This window comes from Uranotaenia lowii, chromosome 3 (genome assembly GCF_029784155.1).
Source record: "Uranotaenia lowii strain MFRU-FL chromosome 3, ASM2978415v1, whole genome shotgun sequence".
NCBI lineage: Eukaryota > Metazoa > Arthropoda > Insecta > Diptera > Culicidae > Uranotaenia > Uranotaenia lowii.
Genome location: NC_073693.1, coordinates 194,432,861 through 194,460,433, shown reverse-complemented (window position 1 = coordinate 194,460,433; position 27,573 = coordinate 194,432,861). Strand labels below are relative to the sequence as shown.

Here is a 27,573-nt window from a genome sequence, read left to right as displayed (position 1 = left end):
ACATTTAAGGAGGTATATCGCAGGAATAACAGAATTATTCAAACAATTATACCAGATGAAAAGATTTTATTAAACTTACCAAAATAGCATATAGCTACAAAAGTGGAGGCGATATATCTTCAATGACAAGCCCCACAAAATGCAAAATAAACGTTTTAAGTAATTTGAGTAAAACAAAAAAAAAATCCCCGACCGAGATACTGGAAGTAATTGTCGAATTAGGATATTCCCAACTCTTTGGAGACATATTTACGAATTTATTAAACTGCTACCCGACTCAACTATTTTTAGGCAAAGCTTGTCGTAAATAAATGATAGAAAATCACTCAATACAAACTTATTTACGATGGTTATTGAAAATGCCTTAATATTCGATTTGGATTATCATTCTATTACGATTTCATGTTAGCTGGGGTATTAGGATTCCAACGATTTAATTTCCCCCTAGAAAAAGCCAAATAAACGAGCATAAGTAATTTGAGATATTAAAAAAAATATATCCAAAATTGAACCCAAACCGTCCGAATTTGCTGTCCGCAACCTTACCACAAGCTGAACTCAACAGTTGATATGTGCCAGTGGCCATTGTGCCACATGGCACATATTGAAGGGAATGGGGATTCTTGATCGCATTTTCTTATTTTCAACATATTTTTTTTGGAAAAATTTAGCAACTCGCACCCTTTTACATTTTCTGACAGCGTGTAACTTCAAGTATCTATGCTCCGAAAGTTAGAACGATAAGAACGATAATTGAAGCCATAAAAGATCTAAAAGTATTTTCGTGAGAGTAAAAAAAATTGCAATATTTTTTAGGTTAAGGGAGACTTGATCCTCTTCAGATGGAGACTTGCCCTAGAAGCCCTAATCCTTGGAAAAAAAAACCTATAGAAACCCAAAATAGAATGTCATTTGACTATTTTGGTCATGTTTATTTTTATTTCACAATTAATAAGTTTCTGAAGAAGAAAATTCCATAACATTGTCTCAACCCTAGTGAAATTGCATACTTAGAGTTGCTGTTTTTCTGTAATTAAAAAAAAACTCTTTTTTCTAGCCTTTTTTCAGACAACTATTGTTGAATATCAGTAATCTCGTTATCAGCAATGATCACGATCCATTCAAAGAAGAATATACTTTGTGAACTCTAGGGATCAGTTGTTTCCATAATGAATTTACGTACATTTTTGAAAACTGTTTCTAAAAAAAGTTGTGAGTTTCCATTGCTTTTAAAATATGGCATTATGAAGTTCACACTAACAATTGTTATATTGTACTTAAAATTTTTGTTATAATTTTTTCAAGAGGGAAACGTTTTGAAATGATAAAAAAAGATCTTCAAGTCACATTTTGTCAAAATTTTTCAAACAAATAACTCAAAAAATTATTTTATTAAAAATTTTTGAGCTAAAAGCATTGTTAATTTGCTCTATTTGGCACATTTTTCTAGAAAATTTGATCTTTTTAAGACATTCCAGTTTCGAGATGTAGCTAAGAAATCAAATATCCCAGGGATCAAGTATCCTCAATCTCTCCTAGCTATATAGGAGAAATTCTTCGGTCAAGAGAACAAAAAAGACAGAAAGGATTGAGTTTAAATTGAAGGGCCGCTCATTTATCGTAAATTAGTTCACTTTTAGAAAGCTTAACACTCTAGCGCTGTGTGGCAGCGGCCTAAAGAATACTGCCACTGGGATACTGGTCCATGTCGTACTAGGCGACTTATCCAGTACTTCTCAGATACGTTTATCTCATATTTCTGTCTATTGGAAATCAATGAGGTTGTATCTGGAAGGGGGAGAAAATAGGTCAAGGTCAATTATTGCATGCAGAGTTCAGAAGTTTTTCAAGTTCAAATCTTGGGTAAAAATGTTTTGAATCTGAATCAGTTTTAAATTCTCGCTAGTATAGTTTGAAGTATTTTATGGAAATTTCGAAAATTTATCAAATATACGAAAAATAAAAAGAGCAAAATACAAATTGTGGAGTTTTATCACCTTCTGTATTTTAAGTGTTATCGAATTTTTCGATGAAAAGTTACTTGGATAATAGATTTTGTGCAATGATGCAATTTTGTTTCATACAAGCTTTCGTGCAATTTAGTACAAAATGTTAGTTTTTTGCATTATTTTTTATCCTCCCTCGTTTTGCAAAGTTTCAACTCCGAGTGACAAAAGAAGGATTTTTAATTTGTTCCGGCCTAATATCATTTACGGACCTACACGCGAAATAATCGGCACGTCGAGGATACTTGAAAAATTACATAATTTTTACCCAATTGATTTTCACATAGATAGAATAGCGCCAGCACTAAATTTTACTTCGGAAGTCCGGACTTCCGACTTCCGAAAGACTTCCGACAAGGAAAAGTGAAGTACTAGATTGTCGGAAGTCTGTGTTTTGTTGCCAGTTCACCAACGACGTTTCTAAAACTTTTGTTTAAATTCACAATACTACGAGATACAAATGTAAAGACGTCCCTATATGAATTGGTTCTACGTGATAATTACCTATGAAGCTACAACCTGTGCTACACTTACGAGAATTTTAAGTGATTTAAACGAGATGTGAAGTAAATGAATCTTGCGTCCATTTTTTAATATTGTGAAAGTATGAGGCGATGGATTTCCACGAGTGCAAGAGTGCATACAGCTAAAATTTTACCCAATTTTTCACAGATCTTAGGGAGTTTTTTTTTAAGAAAGAATAAGTTTTAGCTTCCATCGCCTATAGAAATATAATAAAATTTCTAAGATTTAAATAATACTTTTTATCTTTTTCTTTTTTCAAATCACTGCACAACACCACAGAACATATTTTTTGTAAAAAAAAAATCTAAATTCAGCGTGTTGGTTCGTGTAGATCTGTAATCATTGGAAAACATTAAAAACAAAACAGATTTTTCTTGTTAAGGATTGTAGAGTGAAGCCTGGAGCCTAAAGATCTTTGTTTTGGTTTTAACTTCATCCATGGTTTCTTGCAGAATTTTTAAGAAGCGTCCTACATGAGTAAGTTCTTTAATGTTTGTATTAGAAAAAGTATTTATTTAGTAATAAAAAATCAGCATCATTCTTGTTTCTACTTTCAATTCGCAAAAAAGTCAATTATTAAATAGTTAACAAGTCCTGTATCGTTTAGACTTTTATCTGCGAAGATGAATAAAAAAAAGAATATAAATGAAAACTACTATTCCAATGTTTGTTACTATGGAATTGATGTCCTCTTAAAAATACATAAAAAAACACAAAATTATATCGTTAAACAGAAAAAAATCTTATTCTGTGTTTTACATTTTCTAATTTTAATCAATAACTCATCAGATAATTTAATTTCAGATATCGGAGCAAATTCCAAACAAATATTTAAATTCCAATATGAAAGACTCCGTCATTAAAATTCCCCTGGCTTCAAATTGATTAAGCACTTTCTGGTTCGTTGTTAGTTGCTTCTGTAGCAAGGATTTCATTGGATCTCAAGTGATATTCACCAGATTCTATAACATTTTGATTGTTGGTTGGAGACTCGGGGAACGAAAGCTGCTGATCAACCACCGCTGACGAAGTGCTATTCTCTTCCTCGCCATCTGAGAGATTAAATTTAGATTCATTTCCAAAAATTTGATCTATTCCATCGCTGCACAACTCGAGCCCACTGATTAAACTGACGGTTTCCGTCGCCGGAGGAGGATAGCTTATGGTCCCAATATATATCACGGAATCTGACTCTTCCAATGCCTGTTCCGGAGGACTAACGCTTTCAACTTTTTCATCCTCTTTGTCTCGCTTTTGACGTTTTGCTGCTGTCTTTTTGGTTGAATTTTGTCTGCTGGATCGCTTCATTCTACGAAGACAATAAATGTTTCATTAACTTTCAAAACTCATTTCTTGCTGCTACGGTCTTTATGATAATAACCTGTACATAAGTTAAAAAATAAAGTTTTTCTGCACAAGCCAGTTGAAAATTTACTTCAAAATCATGGCACTCTTGTCTCACACGATGATATGCAAATGGTTCCCTCAATGGCGTTTCCGAGGGCTTGAACGGTTTTTTTTTTCTCTGTTCCGGCCCATCTCAACTCTTCGACAGTTTTACGCGACAACGCGGAGGCACGCGGAGGCGAGTGGAGTGAATAGAAATGGCAATAATGGAAAAGCAATTCCAAACTGCACTAATAGCAAAAGCATAAACTCGCCTTCCCTAATGACTGTTGAAAAGTATATTCCCCAGCCAGTCAGGCAGCGTCCCACCAGGGCAGTAGCAGCACATCCAAACGAATAATTAACATAAATATATCGAATTGTAAAAGTTGTTCCTCGCCCGAGCCGAGAATGTATCGCCCGCGTTGTTTGCCGTTTCGCTCTTCTCCCCGGCCTATACCCACTTATTCTTGTTCGCCATTTTCAGCATTTATTCTCACATTAGGAAATCCATTTCCGCTTTGCCACTTCCGTGTGCAATTTCGCATGGCACTCAACAGTCAAGTGGCACTCGCGCCTCGCAACTTCGCATTCAGCCCATTTAGGTACAAACTCACAACTCGCTCAATATGCAAGAAAAGGTTGACTGAAAAAACTTACATTTTGAGACATTGGGAAGGTCTCAGAGCATTTTTTTTTTCTCTTAACGCTCTGGCTGGGGGAATGAATAATGATTCCTACTTTAAAAAAATGAAATAGGTATACGTTTGATTCGATGGAATGAGCGAAACAATTTATTTTGAATTGAACATCATCTAAACCGTGACACTGAACAAAACTCTCATTTCGGCAGACTTTTTTTTTAACTGTTCGGACGTTTACATCGACCGACCTTCTATCGTTGTCTGATTGTAATCCTAGATTGTCAAAACGTTTAAGATGCCAAAGTTGAAGTATCCGGCATGCACCAAGTGCCGTAAGAGGTCCGTTTTTGACACGACAGACTTTCGTTCTTTTAAGGCGCACGTTTCAAAACGGAGTAGCTTCACTGTTTTCACTAAAACAGTAAGAGTTGGATTGATAGAGAAACACTCATGTGAAATCATGATTGATGCTGCATGCGAAATACCCATGGAACCCATGGAAAATCGGCATATTTTGTCCATTTTCAAGGCATACGTTACAGCCCACTTTCGCTTGTGGCAACACGCTCGACACCTTTGTGTTGCCAAAATCGAACGGTTTTTAACATTAACTTTTTTCTCCCTTATTACTAGAAGTAAGCCATAGAAATTATTATAAACCTCATTTTTCATCACATTTTTAGTAATTTTTTGTTAATTTTTGTCATTTTAATTTTTTTTTGTTATGTTTAGAATGTTTGTTTGATCTATAAAAATGGAGTTGTTTTCTTTGTAACACCATCACGCAATTATAAGAGCAAGTTCACTAGTGTTGGGAAAAAGGGAAATTTTGACACTTATAGCACATTTTGAAAATTTTACCATGCGAAAATGTTTTCAAGATTTGGGAAAGTTTTCAAAATATGCTAAAAGTTTCAACATTTCTACCACTTTTTCCCAACACCAGTGAACTTGCTCTAAGAGCGAGTGGCAGAAATTTTGACACTTGTAGCATTTAGAAAACTTTACTATGCAAAAACATTTACAAGATCTACGACCTTCAAGCTTTTTCACAACACGTGTTCTATTTTCACATGCTGAGAAGCAAAAATAGCTCGATTTCTATCAATGTGGTACAAAGAAGGTGATGAACAAACACGCACACTATTACAGAACTCGTTATTCAAAAAATAAAAATGTAAACAAAGCCTACGTCACTTACCAGGATGTTTATATATCCTAGGCGAGAATCGTAAACAGCAGCTGGCAGTGAATTTTTTTCTCGTGTTTTCGATGGCTGTTTGTTTGAAAATGCAACTGACGTCACGAATTGTCTTGGTTGCAATATTTAAAAAAAAACATTTAATAACACTTAACACGGGAGTTCCATCGCCACCTGAGATGTGTATACAGGTTGGATTTCTATCACATATGGCTGAAATAGAAACAGTGTTGTAAAAAAAAATCAGCGCCCAAAGATCTTGAAAACATTTTTGCATAATAAAATTTTCAAAATTTTGCTACAAGTGCCAAAGTTCATAACACTTTTTCCCAACACGAGTGAACTTGCTCTAAACGAACTTAAAGTGAAATTTGTTATCTGAAGGATTTCCGGGTCAGAAGTGGTTGGAATAATGTTTCAAGAATCTCACTTTATATGGAAGAGGGGCCCACATACAAAATCAATTGAAAATGGAACGACGATGACGATGTTCATAAACATTTATTTACGAACACGAAAAAGTTATGGACGTGTACATGAAGTTAAGTATTTATGAAAATCACACTTGTTAATAGAAAATGAGTCCCGAATATCGACTTTCCATAAGATTAGACAAAGCATGCCAGATTGCCCAGATGTTGCCAGATTTTGATCATTTAATTTTAAAAATCAAACGAAAATTTTAATCGAATAATTAGAAATTTAATTTTGTATTTTGAATAAAAATTTTTTGAGCTAATTTCATCAAAATGAACAATTTTTTAAAAACTTGAAATATGGTTTTAAATTTAGTGATGTGCTTTGATATTAAAGAACAGGTTTCTGAGTGCTTTCCTTCATGATTTTTATTAAATAATTTTGATATTGGCGAATATTGGGTATAATAACCCGAAACTGCACGGCCCGAATTTAGGCAGAAAAATGTATGGTAAGCTAAGGTTAGAACAGTTGGATATTGAGGATCCAAATTTTCATATAAACATTAAAATTCAATGTCTGTGAACAGATTTCGGATTGTATACTCACTAGGGTGGCCCAAAATTGAACTATGTCTGGGATTTTGGGGGCTCAAGCTTCAAATGATAGCTTAGGGTGTAAGAAACAATATTTTATATGGCGGTGACTCAGAAAAATGATGTATAGAGGTCGCACTGGTTCGATTTTTGGAAAAGGCCATTTTTTCGTCATTTTTTCCGAATAACATTTTCAGATCTTGAAAAAGTATAAAACATGTGTCTCTTATATTTTTTAAATTTTCTTTATAATGTTAGTTTTAAACTAAAAATTTATTGCGACTGTTTAGGACTCTCAATTTGTATGTATGATTTTTTTAATTACGCAATACTATATTTTTTTTAGGAAAAAATGACGAAATAATGGCCTTTTTCCAAAAATCGAACCAGTGCGACCTCTAAACATCATTTTTCTGGGTCGCCGCCATATAAAATATTGTTTCTTACGTCTTAAGCCTTCTTTTTTAGCTTGAGCCCCCAAAATCCCAGACATAGTTCAATTTTGGGCCACCCTAATACTCACTTTTTTGTTGTTGAAATCCAGTTTGGATCATCATTTGGAAAAAAAAACCTAATTCGAATCTTGGTTTTACATTTGGAACCTTAACTAGATGCATTTTCTTATTTCGGAATGTGAAACAAAAAATTATATTCACAGCCATTACAACATTTCAACTTTTAATTCTTTTACAGAGGACGAATGACTGCAATGGTTAAAATCCTCTATAAATAAAGAAAATTAGAATTAGAAGCTAAAACTATTTAGCAATTGTTATAATTTTTGCCCCTAAATGTATGCAACATCATTGTTCTTTTTTCGGTTATAAATGTTTTTGAATGAAAACGTAGCAAGGAAAAATTGATAAACTAGCATTTAGAAATACTATGAAGGTGTTTGGTATCCTTTATGATCAAGAAAACTCATTTAAACCGTCAAAAGAGAGACTGATCAATGTCACCCCAAAGCGTCAAAATCGATTTTTAGATCAAATTTAAAACAGGTAAATAAATTTCTGCAACCATGGTTTACGTTCATAGGAGTCCAGTACTGGAGTTAAAAATATGAAACATGCCACATTCCCGTTAACAAAAGAAATAATGGAAATATATTGAAAAAAGTTATCAATCTTACCCCGGATTACGGTAACCAGATAGCAAAAAAGTTGTGTTCGATAAATTAGTTCAATAAGATATTTTCGATAAATTACAAACACGTCTCTATCGCTTAGATAGAGTATCTGTCCAAAATTCATAATTTCATTCAACTTAAACTTAAACTTTTGAATCTATTTAAATCACTGACAAATGTGTGACTTTATTTTAGAAGTTTCATTATTCCTCACAAATTCAAATTAACAATTGAATGGCGCTGAAGTGAGTTATCAATTCCTTTTCTTGGGAAAATCCAAGACAAAGCTATGGCTATGACAAGTTTTTTGGATCCAAAGACAACTCCAGGTTTAAATAAAGACTTTCAAAAAAAAAGTTAAATCGTATAAATTATTCAAGCAGAATCAAAGAATTAATTTGAGTAACATCTCTATTGGCTTGAAAACCATTTAAGTGAATCTAACAGCTCGAAGGGACTGTTTTCAATTTAACTCAACTGATCTTAATCCACACGAGAGCGAAACCTGTCTTAAAACAAACAACCGTCTCGTTGTTTATGTCATTCTAACTGATTTGAATTTTGTTTTTGTCTGTTTTTTTTCCTTCCACTTGCAGTGAGAAAGCAGATCTCAAGTCTCGCTCCGATAGCACCAGTGTGCCGCCATTGGATTCGATCTACACGACTCCGACGGGTGGCTTCCACAATCAGCACCATCCCCATCACCATCTGCCGCACAGCCAGCACAACGGAACTCCCGGATCGCCGGAAGCTATGAAGGTACGAATGGCCGCTATGATATTACAACCACCGACAAGGGTTTAGCAGACACCGACTAGTGAGGCTGATTGTGTTGAATCGCGACTAGCAGCGGACCACCACGTTGAGGCAGAAGCGCAGGGTTCTAGCGGTAGCACTGAGACTAGGGCTAGCAGTAGTGGTGGTTCGCAGAAGGGTTTTACTAACGATGACGCGGCCGCCGCCGATGGTCTCGCCGAGGTCTCTGCCGATGGGTTGAAACGGATGATGTTGGAGATTGTTGGGGGATCGGGGGTGGACAATCCTACAACCATCGTCGGCAGCGACATCGAGCGGGATGATAATCAGTCTCATGAGAAAAACAATCTGGGCGGAAATATTCGGGGTGATTCGTCCGCTACTGGTGCTGGCATTCGGTTGCTCAAAGTCAGTGATTATAGTGTTGAGAAGTTCAATCGATTTCTAGATAAACTAGATAAGGGTAATTTTTTAATGAAAAGTAATTTTAAGAAATCCTACTCGCTCATTTTGACTCGATCCAATAGCAATAAACGTTCTAGTTCTATTGTGTCGTCCCCAACCAAAGATAGTAGCAATGATAGTAACAACAATAATCGAAACGGTAGCACAGCAGAAAGCAGCGGGAGAGTTAACGAGGGAGCGAAGAAAGGAAATTTAATTAAGGCCAACTCTAGCACCGGCATTTATCATCGAAAGGAATCGGACGCTGAGGAGGGAGGGAATCAAAATGGACCACAGTATGAGAACCGGAAGCCGCCGGTGACACATGATTTGAATGCTATCACTGACACCGGAAATCAGCACGATGTGTTGTCGGAAGGTCCGGGTCAAACGGATGGCGAAAGGAAAACCGGAAAAGCGACGGAAACTTGCAATAATTACAATAGCAAAAGTTTATCTTTGCCTTACTGCAGCGAAGGTGCTAAAGATAACAATAACGATAGTGACGAATTTTGCCGGTCCGAGATATTGGATAATGATTCGATAGTTCCCGAGAACCGGTCGGAGTTTGTGAGCAACAATTTCGATCTGGCGAATAGAACCCCACTTCGAGAAAGGAAACTGGAAAACAATTACGAAAACATACACCCACACAGTCAAACCTTGGCCCATTGTCCGAGAAAGCACATCCGAAGGAAATCCAATATCTCCTACCGGAATAGTCGCCAGGAGGATAATAACGGTCGATCGGGTGCTGCCGGCCTATCGAGGCATGGTGAGTACGGAATTGTGAGTACCAACGCCAATAACAACGATGCAGTGAGAGATAAAAGTGCCATACCGACACGCTTTTTCAAACGCCGGGACTATGCGCTTCCGGATCTTGATTTCCCTTCGGACTACTCAGCAGTAGAGTCGAGTGGTGAAGTTGTTGTTGAAGTTGGTGGTGCAGTGGGTAAGAAAAGTATGGGTAAATGTGGTTCCAAATTTGGCACAGATTTGTTCCATTTCCCTTTCGGGTCACGGAAAAAGGCAGAAAAGGTGCCCCAGTTGAAGAATATTAATCTTAATTTTCCCAATAAAACTACCCACTTTGAGGAAAGGCACACGAGAGCACAAAAGCAACAGCAGCAGTTGGTTTTAGCCCCACCGCAATGGCACAGAAGTGAACGAAAATATTTAAGCAAGGCCAAATCGCAAATTTTAAAACTAGGCCAAAAGTGTAGACTGCTCGGTGGGAGCTCGAAAGATAAACATAATCGGTACCAACATCACTATCAGCACCACATAAGCTCGTACAATTTGGATGATTTGATAAAAGCAACGCACAAGTATGAAGAAGATGAAAAAACAAATGTTAGTAATAAAATTGTATATAAAAGTTACAAATCAGAATTGGATCTAACGAAAAATATAACTTATCTGGATACGTTCCTGAACGAAACATTCGACAACGAAACCCAGCAGGACCAAAACGGCCCTGTCACTTTACGCAAACCAACTAGGCCACGTCATGGCCATAAGCGGGCTAAATCATGCTCGAGAACGCTCGACCAGATGTTGATGACAGCAGCGACCACAACCGCACCTCTGCTCATGGCCCAACAATCCGACACCGGCCATAGTCAGAACCTTATTCAACTGGACGACTCGTGGAACGTTGGCGGACAACATAAAAACGAACACCACAAGCTTAAAAATAACAGCATCACCGTTTCCGCCACCAATAGAACGAATAAAACAACAAAATTAGCTAGTCTTATTAAAATGGAGAATGACTTTGGTCCAACGATGGCTGCCGTGAGCCGCGAGGACCTGTCAAACGAGGCACGTTCCGCAATGGGGGAGAGAAGTGGCAAAAGTAATACCACTTCCAGTTCGCTCAGCAGCAGTGACTATGCTTCCGTTTACAGTGCGCCCTCCTCCAATGGTAACAACTCGAGTGGTAATAAAATGCAAAATTTGAAGCTGATGTGTACGCCAGAGGAAGCGGCACTTCGGCGTTCAATAGTCGAGTACTCGTCCTCGCCGAAGCACCACAGAAGTCACGTGGCTCCACTGGACGACAGCGGGAGCTACTATTCGATTCGTGGCAATAAATTTCACCAAATCCATAACAATTTCTCCGACTGTTCAATCGGTGCCACCGAAAGTAGTCTTCAAGAGCAAGAACTTTATTCGAACGATTTTCACAGTGCAGCAACCCTGCAGCTTCCAAGCCATTCGAAAGCACTTTTCCAGAGGAGCGCGGCGCGTGACTCGCGATTTCACAAGCAGCAAAACAATCATCAACAACAAAAACAACACCACCGACAGCATCCGCAACGTCGCAACCATCACCATCAGCGCCATCGACAGCAGTCGCCACTCGAGGCTGATTTAACATATCAAGAGGATTATCTGGAGCACTATCAAAACACGCGACTGGCAACCGCAGCATCCTCACTGGGGGCTCTTGGAGTGGGATTTACCAACAGCAGCAGCAGCTCAACTGCCGTCGACGAGATCAATTGTGATGGCACCCCCTCATCCGGAGCGCTCGAGTACTTCCCCAATCAATCATATCATTACAACAGAAGAACTGTTATTGATAACGAGAATCTAAGGAATAATATCTCCGCTAACGAACGGCTTCAGCAAGACAGCGATGATGACAATGACGACGTTAATGAGGATGACGATTCGATTGTTGTCCCCATCGGAGACCGGATAGGAGATGCCAGGCGCGATAGTGATGATTACGACATGGATGATGACGATGACGATGATGACGACGACAACGATGATGATGATGATCAAAATGTCACTAATGACGACGACGACGACGTCAACGACGCTGGCCACAGGAATGGGGGTATTACGCAAGATGTCACTGTCAACCGTCGCTCTCGGGGAACGTGGCATCGGAATGAGTTCAACAAACCACGGAATCGGGCGCACAGCTTTACCAACGAATTCAATCAGAAGGACCTACTCACTAGTTCCCGGTCGTTCGGTAACAACCGGGTAGTCCATGGTTCCTCCCATCATCAGCATCATCATCACAATCCGGCTTCAAGCTCCAGCGAGTACGCGTCCAGTGGCAGTGGGGGCGGTTGCGGAGGAATCGTTAATCCCGGATTTCTCGGTGGCTTTGGACCGCATCGGGTGATTGTCTCGAAATCTCACAAGCAGCGGGGCGAACTGGTGCTCGAGTACGAGTGTTAGCATCAGGAGCTGTTTGTTACGTTTGTTACGACACAGCATCATCAGTCGCCGGGGAAACAAGAACATAAACAATGGCGGGTGATTATTGCAACTCCTGCCCGTCAAAGTTGCGACATCCGACAGCCATTCCGAAGGCATAGTTAAAAAGGTGCCGCCTGATGATGCAAGTGCGATGGAAGAATTAGGGCCTTCCGGTTTTGGAATGACGACGCGTTCCGAAATATGGGACCATCCTCGACAGTTTGCAACCGTTCTATGCATAATCCCTTAGCCTGAAAAGATGACATGTTCGTAGTGTTCGTCTTTTTCTTGATGTTTTTTTTTGTCGTTCTTTGTTTAGCAAACATCTTCATTTCTCAATTTGACAGCCAAAATTATTCGAGCATTGAAAACTCTCTGGAGCCACTACTGCAATTGGAAGCCGCTAAAAAGTTTTTAAATAAAAAAAAACACACACACATTGAAAATATCTAGAACAAGAATATGCTGTTAAATATGTATGTCGAGGAGGGAGCCCTTATTTCGAATCGATGTCGATAGACAATCCACATCGCCCGATGCCATCGCCAGCCACCAGGGGAAAATATGCTGCATTTAAAGCACGCCGGCCGCTCGCTACAGGAGGGAAATCGATTTAAAACCAACACACCAGGAACATTTTGTGGTAACGACAATAAATAGTATATAAGAACAGGAATACCCCTAGTTGTATCCAGATCAGAATCCAATTAAATAGTCAATATACAAAGAAAAAGCGCAACATTCTAGTGTACTGTGAGATTTCATCACTGCTCTCCTCCGTCTATCTCCACATGTAAATGACGAAATCGCAGGGAGATACCAAATATCAAAGTTGTAAAAATCGGTTATAAATATCTCCTAAGTGTTTAGCTAGTAAGCGAGTGAATGTTTCCGTGTGTATCGCTGTTTGTAAATACTAAATCCGTTTGAATTTAAATCTCCGTCGGTGACAAAGTTGCAGTTGCTTAAAATGCGAATTTTATATCGTTACGATCAAGTTTGTTTCCAAAGTTTAATTAATTACTCGGACACAAGTATCAAAAAAATGGACGAACTAGGAAGAATCCTCCTCTTGCTCGGTAGGGTCTCGCTCGCTCGGCACTCTCGATACTAATGGCGTACTTAGCCCTAATGGTTTTCCAAAAAGCGAAGAAACCGGCCAGGGAAATTAAGTTTGGATCATCTTCCACAGACGGTTGACCGGAAGAAACACAATTTTCTTTTAATCTTTGGAGCAGGGTTTTGATAACAAACTTTGATAGGTATGTGTTTGCATAGCTGTTATTTTGCTGTACAGACGGCATGATTATTTATTGCAGATTATTCGGAAGCAGGCAGATTATACTGCGTGAATCAGTTAAGCCAGCATTGAAGTAAAAACATTTAGGGAAAAAAACAACTGCATTGTGACCCTAAGAAAAGTTTTGAAAAATCTAAGCACAAGGTTTGGAGTATAAATACATTTTTTTCGTCAACGAAATATTTTGAATTGATATATTGAAAAAAAAACAATAAAAAATACTATATTATCAGAATTGATGCGATTCTTCTGAGCGATGTAAAATTGATTCTGAATTTATGGTTTACACTTCTAAAGTCTTGAATTGGAGATCAGACAAATCCCTTTATATTCGATCGTTCGGTAATTTTACCAAACAAAATGTGCCAAAAACTGGTAATGTTTGCAGATTAACCGTGAATCGGGTTCCCTGAAGATGAATTTCTGCCAATTTAAAACAAAAATAGTTTTAGGTCGCAAAGAATTTAATACAGTGATTTGATAATCTAACGTATCAAATTTATGGATTATAATTTTTACCTTTGAGCACTTTTCAATTTCTAAATTTATCCTGATTTAAATCTGAAATCACTAGATTTTTCGATTTTTTGAAACTAAGATAAGGTTGCCAGATTGCCTGGTTTTATCCGGGTTTACCCGGATAGTTGAAACAAAATTTGGGAACAGTCCGGCCGGCCTGGTTGCGCGTATTTTATTGAAAAATGCCCGGATTTTTTCACTTCATTTGAAAAATCAACCAAAGAAAATTGATTTTGCTGTAAATTATTTTTATTCAGCCACCGAAACAAAAAATTTTTAGTAGATTTTGCAAAAATAATAATGAAAAGAGATTTCGAAGCCTAAAATACAATTTATTTTTTTAACGAATAGTCACCGTTGGTAAATTATTTATATGCTAGTTTAATGGCATTGCGGTGAACGTTAAATGATAAATTCTTGATAGAAGAATTAAATATCGGAAAGAAATGACGGATAGATAAAGCAGACGCTTAGTAGAAGAAAATTTACAGGTGTTGAAGTTGAGCCAAGAGCATTTTTTAATGGAAAGTTTCAAAGGTGCGTTCTAGACCCTTTGTCCCACATCAGTTGAATGGCTGAGAGAAGTAACAGCGAGAGGCGCAATTACGTTCACCCATACATCCAACCCGATGGATTGGTAAAGCACGTGCTTCCCAATCGGACAAAAAGTCTAGAACGCATGGCTCTGGTGAAGCTTTCCTATTGCTGAACCAGTTCAAGCGATGTGTTGTCTGTTTTTCGGATTCCGTTTTTATCGGCAGCGCTACTTATTGTTTTCACGCAAGTACTGTAAACGTCCCTACTTTCGACAACTTTTTTATTTTTGAACTGTATTTTTGAATATTTACCCCTTATTTAAACCCCCCGAAGCCAAATGATTTTAATCTTTTTTTAACGAATAGTCACCGTTGGTAAATTATTTATATGCTAGTTTAATGGCATTGCGGTGAACGTTAGATGATAAATTCTTGATAGAAGAATTAAAGATCGAAAAGAAAATACAGTTCAAAAATAAAAAAGTTGTCGAAAGTAGGGACGTTTACAGTACTTGCGTGAAAACAATAAGTAGCGCTGCCGATAAAAACGGAATCCGAAAAACAGACAACACATCGCTTGAACTGGTTCAGCAATAGGAAAGCTTCACCAGAGCCATGCGTTCTAGACTTTTTGTCCGATTGGGAAGCACGTGCTTTACCAATCCATCGGGTTGGATGTATGGGTGAACGTAATTGCGCCTCTCGCTGTTACTTCTCTCAGCCATTCAACTGATGTGGGACAAAGGGTCTAGAACGCACCTTTGAAACTTTCCATTAAAAAATGCTCTTGGCTCAACTTCAACCCCTGTAAATTTTCTTCTACTAAGCGTCTGCTTTATCTATCCGTCATTTCTTTCCGATCTTTAATTCTTCTATCAAGAATTTATCATCTAACGTTCACCGCAATGCCATTAAACTAGCATATAAATAAAATACAATTTAATATCTGTTTATGAATTTTGATGGGAAAATATTTTTGTTTAAATATATTTATCTCAATTTTTGTTGAGTAGTTTCTGGGTTTTGGCAAAAATTGCCCGGATATTGTCCGAATTTTTGGTCGTAAACTAAAAATGAAATGCCCGGATTTTTCCATCTTTTTAAAAAAAAAGTTGCCCGGATTGTTGGGCCCGGATACGTGCTGAAAATATTCTGGCAACCTTAAACTAAGATTGTATAAAATTTTGTTGTATTCAAGTTTTTGCACAATTTATTCCAATTTATTCTGAATTTGTATAATTTTGTACTACCACCTCTCGAGATGTTTCAACTCCGAGCTACAAAAACAAGATTTAAAATTTGTTCCAGCTTAGGGGAGAGGCGGGTTATATGCGCATATTAAGGAAAACACTCATTTCCTCCCATATTCGGATAGATAGGAGCCTGAAAACTATATGCACATGAGCGGACATCTGTTTTCTATACGTAAGAGCAATTTTTCTGTTAAAATCTCTTACAGTTTTTGTGAAAATAATTTTATAATAAAAGAAGTCAAAATAGCCGATTTCCGAAACCGGCGGGCTAAATGCGCATATTTATGTTTGAAGCTATATTTCATTTACACTCGCAATATTTTGAAATTATTTAATTGAAAATGGTAGAAACGGATGTTAGGCATACGTCAAGGCTGAAATTTTGGTGAAATTTTTTACTTCACTAGTTCTTTTGCATGAAACATAGTTAAGTATGCCATATGGCCATATTTCATGGTAATATTTTGTTCATATTGTATTTTTATCGGATCAGTATGAAGTTCTTCTTTTTTCGCTGTAAGATCGTGATTTGGGCGTAGATTTAATGTTTAAATGATAGGAAGTAAAAAATTTATAAGAATAATCTATTTCTCTTGATATAGGCATTTAACCTGCCTTGATATGGGCATTCAAAACCTGTCTCGTATTCCAATATCTTATCATCTACAACTTTGCCAAAAGCTTCAATTTGTTGAAGTTCCGATTTCCAGATGAATAAGAAAGAAAAACCATTAAAATTTTTGTTCACAGAATCTGTACGCACGATAATTAAAATTCAATATATTATATCAAAACTGACAAAAATCTTGTTTGAATTTTTAAATTTTTTCGACTTTATATAACAATTTAATTTTTTCATGCCATGTGTTAAAAGCGTACTACCCTCAAACTGCACTGATTAGATATGATGAATCTCTAGCCATATCGTCAATTGGCTGTATGCGCATATTACCTAACATGCGCATTTAGGAACACTTCCCCCTAATTACACAGTGCACAAAAATTTCGTAAAAAATAAAGCCTAATTTGATTTCAAAGATACTCGGTGGGCTTTCAAATACTGTGTCTGAATTTAAAACAATTCATCGACTATTTCAAATCATATTTTGATTATTAGGAAGTCTTCTTCAAATCCAAAAAATAGCCTTTTCATCATATTTTTTAAAGTTATTCTTTCTCAATTATTTATTTTAACACAAAATCAGCTGCGGAATTCCCAGCCTTGAATTGTTTAACATCTACGAGGGGAGAATGGGGATACTTGATCCCTTTTTCTTATTTTCATCATATCTTTTAAAAAAAAGCAGTTCGCTGTTATTTGCATTTTCTGACAACGTGTCATTTCAAATTTGTACGCTGCAAAATTTAGATCGAAACATGAGCCCGTAGATGAACTAGAAGCATTTTCGTGAAACTAGAAAAAAATGTGATATTTTGAAAGTTAAAGGAGGATTGATCCTTCAATCAGGGTGCCCTCAGCTTTGGCAAAATCTATAGATAAAAGTTCCTGCTCAAATTAGTTTTCATTTCATAGTTTGTAAGTGTCAGGCAAAAAGAATTCTAAATAAATTGTCTTCTATCCAATATTAATTGCATACTTGAAGGCGCAATCTTCAAATTTTTTGATCAAAGCACTTTTTTAGTGCTTTTTATCAGGAAATAATTGGATATTAGTCATTTGATAAATATTGATCAATTCGTGCCTAGAAATAATCAACATCCATAGAGAAGAAAAAAAACTGGACTCTAGGGATCAAGTGAACCAAAATATACATGTTGGAAAACTTCTTCTTGAAAAAATTGAGAAACTATTGCTTTGAAAATATGACATTAAGAAGTTCATATTATTCCCTAACGATTGACATAAGGATAAAAAAAAATGTTCATTAGAAAATCTCTATAACAAAGAAATAAAAAAAATCATTTTAATTTTTTCGTGTAAGATCATTAATTGTGATAAAAAAAAAAGATCTTTAAGTCACATTTTGATAAATTTTTCAAAAAAAGTGCAATAACTCAAAAAATAACATTTTAAAATTTTGTTTTGTATACAGATTTGTTGTTTTGTTCTATTTGTTTTTTTTTTCTAGACCATTTGATCTATGTCCCCTACATTTTTTCACAGGAATTCATATTCCTCAAATTTATTCAACACTGTTGATACTATGAAAGTTTTAGCACATTTTTTTGGATTCCAGATTTTGAAAAGTTTAACCCCCTCCCATAATACGAAGGTTTTAAGATAAAAAGTCATTTTATACAGTAGACACTTTCAGATGTAGATAGTTGAAGATTCTTAAAAATTATGCTATGAATCAGATAATATAAAATTCATATTTGTTTTAATTTTTAAAGTGAAATAATCATCAAATAAGCTTGCAACTGTTCAATAAGTTTTAAGAGTTTTTAAAATAAAATTGGAATTTTTTGTCATATCTATGTTATTATAAGTTTTAGAATTTATATTCTACATCCTTGGCTTAGCTATTGCTCTTCATATTTTTTCTTGCTTGAGTTTTAATTATTAAATATCAATTCAATTTTTTGTTTGTGTATCTCAATTTCTAGTTTATGCTTCTTCAAATCGTGACAATCGATGTTCCTTTTCAATATAACTATTTTGATATCCTTATTCTCATTTTCGAACGTAGATTAAATTATATTAGCTTATATTTAAAATCTATTTTTTTTTTCAAGTGAAAGATTCTGAATTCCAATTTTTTCTAAAGTATTATGACGATTTTTTTTTATGGAAAAAGTGAAGATAAGCAAAAAACTCTTTTTTGTTGTGATTCAACTTGTAAAATTACCGATTAACTGAGTTGTCATCGGAAACTTCTCAGCACAAATTTCATAGTGTCAACTCATGATATTTTTGCTCAAACGATGCATGATTTTAAAAAACCTGTTTGTTTCAAGGAAAAAATAAAAGGGAAAAAGTGCGAGGGCAAAATTTCATTTGTTTTTGTAGTTAAAATTTTATTAGTAATTTTATAAAATTAAGCCCATTAATTTATGCAGCATCATTGTCCATCTTTCGATTTTAATTGTTGTTCGGCTTTAACACATTTTTGGCCTGCTAATAATCAAAACGAAGAAACACAGAAATTCCGATCGTGTTTATGGTAGGGTTGCCATCCGTCCCGCAAAAGCGGGACATGTCCCGCTTTTTTGTTCAATGTCCCGCTGTCCCGCTTTTTCCTCGAAATGTCCCGCTTTTTTTCTTTGAAAATTTTTACAAAGTTCACTGACTTATACTGGAAAAAATCAAACTGTAGTCTCAATTAAGATTTATTGGTTCAACACAGAAAATCTTTCAAATACGTCTTTTTTTTTCAAAATAAGAAGCATTTTCCTTGTTAATTTAAGATAATACTGAATAACTCTAAAGTTCTTAGCATAACAGTAAGATTCTGATTCAGTTTAGCGTTCTTAGAGCACGTTCAACCAATGCAATGTATGAAGAATTCTGCCATAAATCTCACTTGATGATAGAAATTCATTTCTGAATACCGTAATCCGGGGTAAGATTGATCACTTTTTTCAATATATTTCGATTATTTTTTCTGTTAAGGGGAATGTGGCATGTTTTATATTTTTAAAACCAGTACTGGACTCCAATGACTGTAAAACATGGATGCAGAAGTTTTTTAGACTACTTTTAATTTGATTTAAAAATCGATTTCGTCTCTGTTCAGAATTTGATGTTTAGGGGGAACATTGATCAGTCTCTATTTAGATGGTTTTATCGAGTTTTCTTGATCATAAAGGATTCAAAACACCTTCATTATGTTTACAAATGCTAGTTTATCAATTTTCACTTGCTTTTTAACGTTTTCGTTTAAAAACATTTATAACCGAAAAAATAACTATGGTACTGCCTACATTTAGGGGCAAAAATTATAATTATTGCTAAATAGTTTGAACTTCAAAATACAAATGAAATTTTACCTTCACACATTCCCCTAGGCCCTCCTTCTATTTACATTTTAATTTTTTTCTCAAAGATAACGATTTTATAGGGTTTCTATCCATTTGTCGAATACGGGCTTACTCTTGGGAAATGTCCTTATTTTTTAAATATCAAAAAATTATCATTAAATGACTATAAAAATAGCACTTGAACTATACAAATACAAAGAAAAATAGTTGTTCTTTCACTTTCAACATCCCGTTGGCTTCTAAATTATTTTTAGTTTATCAGAAAAGCTGCTTTTTTGCAAGCCTTGGAAAAATTAGATACTTTTGGATTATGAAATTACATTATAACTAACATAAACAAAAATTCAAATACAAACCAAGTTTTCCCTTCTTGATACTCAATAAATAGGCTTTCAAATGTAGAAAACAGTTTTCAAAAATTCAAACTACAGGCTAAGTTATAGATGATTATGTGGCAAAATCTCATGTTGATCAAAGCTACCCCGGTGATCAATGTTACCCCGTTTTACGGTACTAAATTTTAATATCTAAAAATCATTTCAGGGTTCTGGTTCACTATTATCAAAATTTAAATTGAATTTTAGTTTTCATATTCATATTTTATCTGGTTTAGGATTCTTTATTTTTAGTTCGCATTTCATTCAAAATTTGATTCATGATTTTTGTCACTCATATGCAATAAAATAATTGTATTTCCGAATATGAAAAAAAACATAATTAAGGCTATGATCATCTGGAATCCAGGCAGTTGCAAACGCGTGCTAGTGAATCTCCTTATATTTCTGATCTAATTGAGCCAAAAAAAATCAGAAAAAGCAACAGTTCATGAGTTTTCAATTCGACAAAGAAATATTTTCGGTGATTGTGAAAAAATATTTTTTCCATATCCTTTTTCATTGTAAATTTCTCAAATACACGTAATTCTGACATCCAAAAAAAAGGCAAGGTAGATCTTTTCATTTCCAACACAACGCTTCCAAAATTTTGCATACCCGAAATGTAGGTATCGCCGGAATGAAGTGCCCGGGCTCTAAATGATCATAGCATTAGAAATTATCCTGAGTTTTTGTTTCATGTTCAGATTTGAAGTTCTTAGACATTATTCTTTTGCAGAATCCAAAACTTCAAAATGGCAATCCAGAATTTAAACCTTAAATTTAATTCATCATTCGAAGTTCATATTTTTATTGAGATTAAAAATATAAAAATGACATTATGAATTCAGATTGAATCCTATGACATCAAATATAAAATACTGGATTGATGATTGAGCGCTCTGAAACAAGTTTCAATTCTTGGGTCGTATCGAAATATTGATCTGAAATCTGAATTCAAAATTCGTTGTTAACATTCCAGAAATTGTATTGAAACTCGGAAAAAATCACAAATTCGATTTCATAATTAGTAAACCTGATAATGTTAACTTCGTTAATCTGAATTTAAATATAAATGCTGAACTCTGAACCTGAATTCATATTCAGATTCAGAATTCCGATACAGAATAAACATTCAAAAATCAGATTACAAATTGCAAGAGATTGCATACTTATAATTTTGAATCTTATTTCAATTTCAAAGTTGAACTTTTTTTTACTAAAGTCATCCAGTCTTTGTTTTGAAAAAAAAATTAAAGAATTTTATTTAAGGTATTCGTTTTTACGAAAGTTTTTAAAGAAACATTCATCTAATATCCCTTAAAAAAATCTATTAAAATTATTATTGCAGTTTTTTTAATAGCCAAATTTCAAACTTAAACTTGATTTTGGATCGGCATTGCAAGTAGATTACGATTTTATTTTTGAATAGAGTAAGATTTTTTTAACAAATCAAATGTTTTTTTTTTCTAAGGATTTCAAATTTTTGAACTTATTACCAAACATACCAATTTTTATACAAATTACACACAGGTGTTTATACGGTATAAAATCTGCGGTTTATATGTACGACTTGAAATATTTTATCTCAAATAAGGTATTAATTCGTGAGAACCATGGAAAAAAACGGTGCATATGGCAAAAAAAAATGTAAATAGAAGTCATGTAAGAAACATTGAGTTAAGTATACTTTTTATGAACAACTTTGACTAATGGTTTACATACGTGTTCATATATATCAGTTTGCTATACAATCAAGCTTTTTCAAGAGTTTCTAAAATGTCCCACTTTTTTCGGCTGTGTCCCGCTTTTTTGTCTTGAAATGTCCCGCTTTTTTCTGAAAGTATCTGGCAAGCCTAGTTTATGTTCAAGAAAACTCGTTAAAACCGTAAAAATAGAGACTGATCAATTTTACCCCAAAGCATCATATTCTAAACAGAGACGAAATCGATTTTTAAATCAAATTAAAAGTAGTCTGATAAATTTCTGCAACCATTTTTTACGTTCATAGGAGTCCAGTACTGGTTTTAAAAATTCCGAATTCAGAAAAACCTATCGATCAATATTGAAAAAAGTGATCAATCTTACCTTACATATACCTAACACTATGAAAATATGGAATTTTCTACAGATTTTTAAACGTTAATGGTTTTTTATATTCAAATATTTTTTCATTAAATATCAATTCGGTTTTTTAAAACCTGAAAATAAAAAAAGGGATTTCAAAAAAGACCTGGATATTTCTATTCCTATTGTTGAACTCAAAAACGAGCTGAATTTCAAATATTTATTCTGTATTCTGAACCTGAATTTATAATTTAAAATTTGAATATGTTTCCGAATTTCAATAAAAAAAGGAAAAAAAATCAAAAATTACCAACGATTTCTGAATCTAATTTCCAGATCAGAATCTTAAATATGAGCTAAAAAGCAAAATTAGCGCCAGAGCCCTTTATCATGAATCTGTAATTCAAATATTGAAGTTTTGGGTTCAATCTGACTTAACTATGTCAAATGTTTATTTTTAACCCGACTTGTGAATCTAAATAAATTTATGAAATTCTAATGATGATTTGGATCGTTTTTTTTTTTTGAAGCTTTGTAATGTTTTGAGTTCTGCATAGGAAAAAGGTTTGAGAAAAATCTGAATATGTAACAAAAATTAAGGATGAATTCTGATTTGTACTTCATATTTGATAAGAATATTACCTAATATTAAAAACGCATATGAGTTTCGAAACTCATGTTTTAAATTAGGCCTGTGATATAGCTCAGTTGGCAAGTCAGATGCTTCTTGAGTCAATGTCCGTCAGTTCGAGCGCAAGAGTGAATATCGAAAACAGTTGTACAGGATAAGTTTTGCGATAACTGTCCTGTTCTTACGGCCATTCTTTAATCTTACCCTGAATCATTTGATTGAAGGATGACTTTTGCTTAGATTAACACACAGAACTCTAGTTGAAGAGATTCATAAAGTCATTTTGGATTAATTTTAGCACCGGCTACAATCACAATCCTAATTTCAATTTGTATTCAAAGAATTCACCAGAGAATGGTTTCAAATTAAGTCCCAGGCAAACTGAAACTGTCAGCGTGGCAGAGCCTAGCCTAGTTTTATATCTGACCCTCAGCCAGCACTACACACAATCAATCTTGTTCCCAATAACTGTTAGTAGGTACTGAAGTCAATTTAAATGTGTTTGCAGTTTTCTGTCCTGAGCCGTAGGTAATCATTTCCGGAAACGGATCAGACAGTTCTCCGGTGTTGTCATAACAGAAACGAGGCATTATGTCAGCCAAACATTCATACGTAGATACATATGTAGGTGAAGTCATTGGAAACAGACAAGACATGCATAAAATGCATGAATTGCAACCCCGATGCATTCTTCTTACCTTTTCCAGAATGCAATCCCAAGAAATATGCAAATATGAAATAAGACCCGATTCAGTCGGCAAGAGTAAGGCAGAGCAAGCTTCTCCGTAGGAGATTTTGCCGAATCATGTGTTTTGAGTCTTACGATTGTCGGATTTGTTTGGGCCAAGCCAAACAAGGAAGCGGTACTTGTTGAGGATGGGGGAAATGGTTTACCGAAACAATTTCTCAACTAGAACCATTCAAGAATTCCCTAGGGTTGGCATAACTGCATAACCGTCTTTTTAAATTGGCATCAGATTTCGGTCTTGATGCGAATCGTTAACCAACACAGTCATCCCATGATTTTGGAGAAACAATTTGATTTCTGCTAGATCATTTACGTTGGTCAGTTTTGTAACAAATAATAGAAACGTTAAGTACGTTAAGAGCTCCAAACAATCTTTTATTTGAGAAAAGAACTTGAAAAACGTGAAACACACATTATCTAGCATCATCTTAAACTGTGACGGTTTTAATTCAATTAAGATTATCATTTCATGACAAAAGAAAAACATCAAATTAAGAGCGTACCCCAATCTCAAGTTCAAATCCAACCTCAATTCTAGCTAAAACCATCCAAGAAACACCACCGACCGCAATGTTCAGCCCCTCGTAGGCGAACGGAAATACATAAGCATAAACCCAAGCGGAACACACCTCAAGAAACTTTCAGTTATGACTTTCCGTTCCGTTCGTTCCGTTCTGAATGAGCAAAGCGAGAAGTATATCCCCGGGCCAAGGATCTCGAAATATGGGGTTGATTCTTGACGTTGGCAAAATGTTTTCGTTTTTTGCTGATTTTTTGGTCAAGCAAGACAGAACAAAACCACCATCGCATCCGGGAGACAAAAAGAAGGGATTTGTTTTTTTTTCCTTCGTTTGCTTCCCTTTTTTCCAATCTACCAGTGTGAATGTTGAGGCTAATGGATGCGGTTTGCTCCTGCTCCTGGACCGAGAATTGCAGTTCCACCACACCGGTAAAGGTGCAGCTTGCAGAAGCTTCTCACCCAGATAGATACCTAAATGCAGGTCAAAACCATTCAAGCGATTAATTGATATTGATAGTTGGGGGAGGTCCATCCGGATAAGTCATTGCTTCGGAAATATACATTCCAGAACAACATATCACTAGCCGGAAAATTATACTACTGGGTACTGCGAACGAAGTTTTTCTGAAAACCATTTAATGAATGAATTCTAAATAATGTTTAGTTCAACATCGATTCGTGTAACTGAAATAGGTTGTTCAAGAGAATTTTGTAGTTTGAAATGACCTTTCGTAACAACAATAGGGGAAAACGGGGGACTTGATCCCGAATTCTTGATTTCATCATATCTATTTTCTAGAATTTTAGCAATTCGTTATTTGTTAATTCTGACAGCATGTAGTAAGTACAAGTTTCTAGGCTCGAAAAATTAAAACGAAACTTGATCTCATGCATGAATTAGAAGCATTTTGATGGAGCGAAAAAAATTAGTGCTATTTTTCAAGGTAAAGGAGACTTGATCCTTAATGAAAGTAGAAATTTTTTTTATTAAAGGATACTTAATTCATGGCTTTACGAACGGGGAGGCTTCGGAGGTAAATCTCTCCATCAACCCCCCCCCCCCCCCCCCCCCCCTTTCAAAACATCCCAAATACGCCTAGATATTGTCCAGATTTTGGGTTGTAATCTTTGAAATTGGATGCCCGGATTATTAAAGATTTTAAAATAAAATAGACCGGACTTGCCCTGCCCGGATAAGTGCAGAAGAATATCTGGTATTCTTAGGTTATTGGAATATTTTTTTTTTATTTTTTTTTTTTTGGGTTTTTTAATTTATTATTAAAACACTTATTTACTACAAGACTATCTCCTCATTTGTACATTCTTCGAATTTTTCTACTCTACTTATGTTAACTAACTTAAATTTAGCCAATTTCCAAAATTCGCAGAAAATGCATTTTTGTTGTTCCACCTATTTTCTCTTATTTCTTTTTGCAACACATACAAACTGGGATTTTTGCGGTTTTTATCAAGTATGATATAACTTTTGCTACTAACCAAAGGCCGGCTTTTTCTTGTTTGTTATTCTCATTTGTTTTCTTCGTCAACATATTTTCGGGATCATTCGTAATTATTTTCAACCGTTGTTGCAATATGTTCTTCAACCAATTCCAAATTTTGTTTGATTTTATACAATTTTTAATTATATGACTATTCGATTCAATTGTTTGACAATGATCACAATGATTATTTGCCAATCTACCTATGTTGTATTCGAATAACTTTTTTTTGTTGTTTAGAAGATCATTGTACAGTAAAAATAGCTGTGATTTGCTTTCACTTGGGATAAAACTGAGACTGATGTTAGACCACACATTTGACCACTGGATTTCCGGAAAGGTTGTTGTTATTTTCGGAATGGTGTTCTGTTGATCGATGAAGTAGACATACAGCGAACGCACCTCTGTTAACGTGAAGTTTTGACTTAAGAAAAGTCCTGTTTCCAACCATTCTAGTGAATTTCGGCTTAAGCATTTTTTCCTCGAAATACTCAAAATCACAGTGTCGACGATATCAGAACTTGTTCCTCCAAATACTGCACCCTTTATGAATAATGCTTTTGCCTTTGATTCCACGTCCACAAGTTTAATTCCACCTTTTTCATAATCCAAATATAGCTGGTTTCTTTCCACTTTGAATATTTGACCAGGTTCCCAGATGAAACGTCCAACAATTTTTTTGATTTCGGCAATATATTTGTTATCTGGAGGAAAAACTTGACAGACATACCATAGTTTGGCTTGTGATATAGCTCAGTTGGCAAGTCTGTTGTCTCCTGAGCCGATGTCCGTGAGTTCGAGCCCAAGAGTAAACATCGAACACAGTTGTACCGGATAAGTTTTTCAATAACGATCCGCCAACTGCAACGTTGATAAAGTCGCGAATGCCATAAAGATGGTAAAACGACTACAATCGAAACAAAAAAAAAAAAAAAAAAATACCATAGTTTGGAAAGTATGAATACATTCAACAGCCATGCTCTTTTAACCAAATTAAGATTCCTTTTCGAATGTTGATTTATTCGAAAAGAAATGTCCTTTGTTAGTTTCTCAAAGTTTTTCCGGATAATGCTTGACCATTCAGTAGTTATTATTACTCCGAGTATTTTAAGCTCTGATGCTTCTCTTACTTGTTGAGGACCACCTTTAGCATTGTTGAAACGGACGTAAGCAGATTTTTCCATGTTTAGTTTAACACAAGATAGTTCGGCATATGAGTTAATGATTTGTAAAACCAAATCAAACTCAGCCTCGTTCCTTATAACAATGACTAAGTCATCAGCATATGCCAAAATTCGGATGAATTCGGAGGCGATCAGTATTCCAGAAACGCTGCTGTCGATTTTTCTTATCAAGGGTTCGATGTAGAGGACAAATAGTATCATACTAAGTGGACATCCTTGTCTTACAGAGCTTTCAATTTTTATTTCTTTAGTCATGAAACCACTGAAGAGAATACGAGAATACGCAGAGGCATACTGATTTTTCAGACATTGAATGAATTGATTTGGGATTTCGAAAAAACCAAGAACTTTCCATAAAAAACAGTGATTGACTTTGTCAAACGCCTTCTCAAGATCTGTACTCAACAAGAAGGATTTAAACTTTTTAGATTCTTGGGCTTTTGCAACTATTGAGCGATTTTTTTTCAAATTCTCTGTGCAAGATTGATTTTCCGTACAAGCGATTTGTCCGCGTCCTAGAAGTTTTTTGGACACTGAGCATAGCCTATTAGCCAAAATTTTAGTAAAAAGCTTGTAGTCTGTATTAAGCATCGAAATAGGTCTAAAATGGTCCAAATTACTAGCATCTTTCATTTTGGGTATAAGAGTTATGATTCCAGCAGTGAATT

At 35.3% G+C, this 27,573-nt stretch overlaps 2 protein-coding genes across 2 annotated transcripts in view; one reads left to right on the top strand and one right to left on the bottom strand.

Annotated features, from left to right (window-relative positions):
• LOC129758141 (B-cell receptor CD22) overlaps positions 1-27,573 on the top strand; it is a 504,009-nt gene that overhangs the window by 406,524 nt on the left and 69,912 nt on the right. The window contains exon 12 of the mRNA XM_055755606.1: positions 8,501-8,663. Coding sequence (XP_055611581.1) covers positions 8,501-8,663 — 163 coding nt within the window. The remainder of the gene's footprint in view (positions 1-8,500; positions 8,664-27,573) is intronic.
• On the bottom strand, positions 3,290-3,995 carry LOC129758148 (uncharacterized). The gene is made up of 2 exons (XM_055755613.1): positions 3,913-3,995; positions 3,290-3,840 (listed from the first exon to the last, which is right to left on the bottom strand). The coding sequence occupies exons 1-2, from the start codon at positions 3,918-3,920 to the stop codon at positions 3,417-3,419; spliced, it is 432 nt and encodes a 143-aa protein (XP_055611588.1). The 5' UTR covers positions 3,921-3,995; the 3' UTR covers positions 3,290-3,416.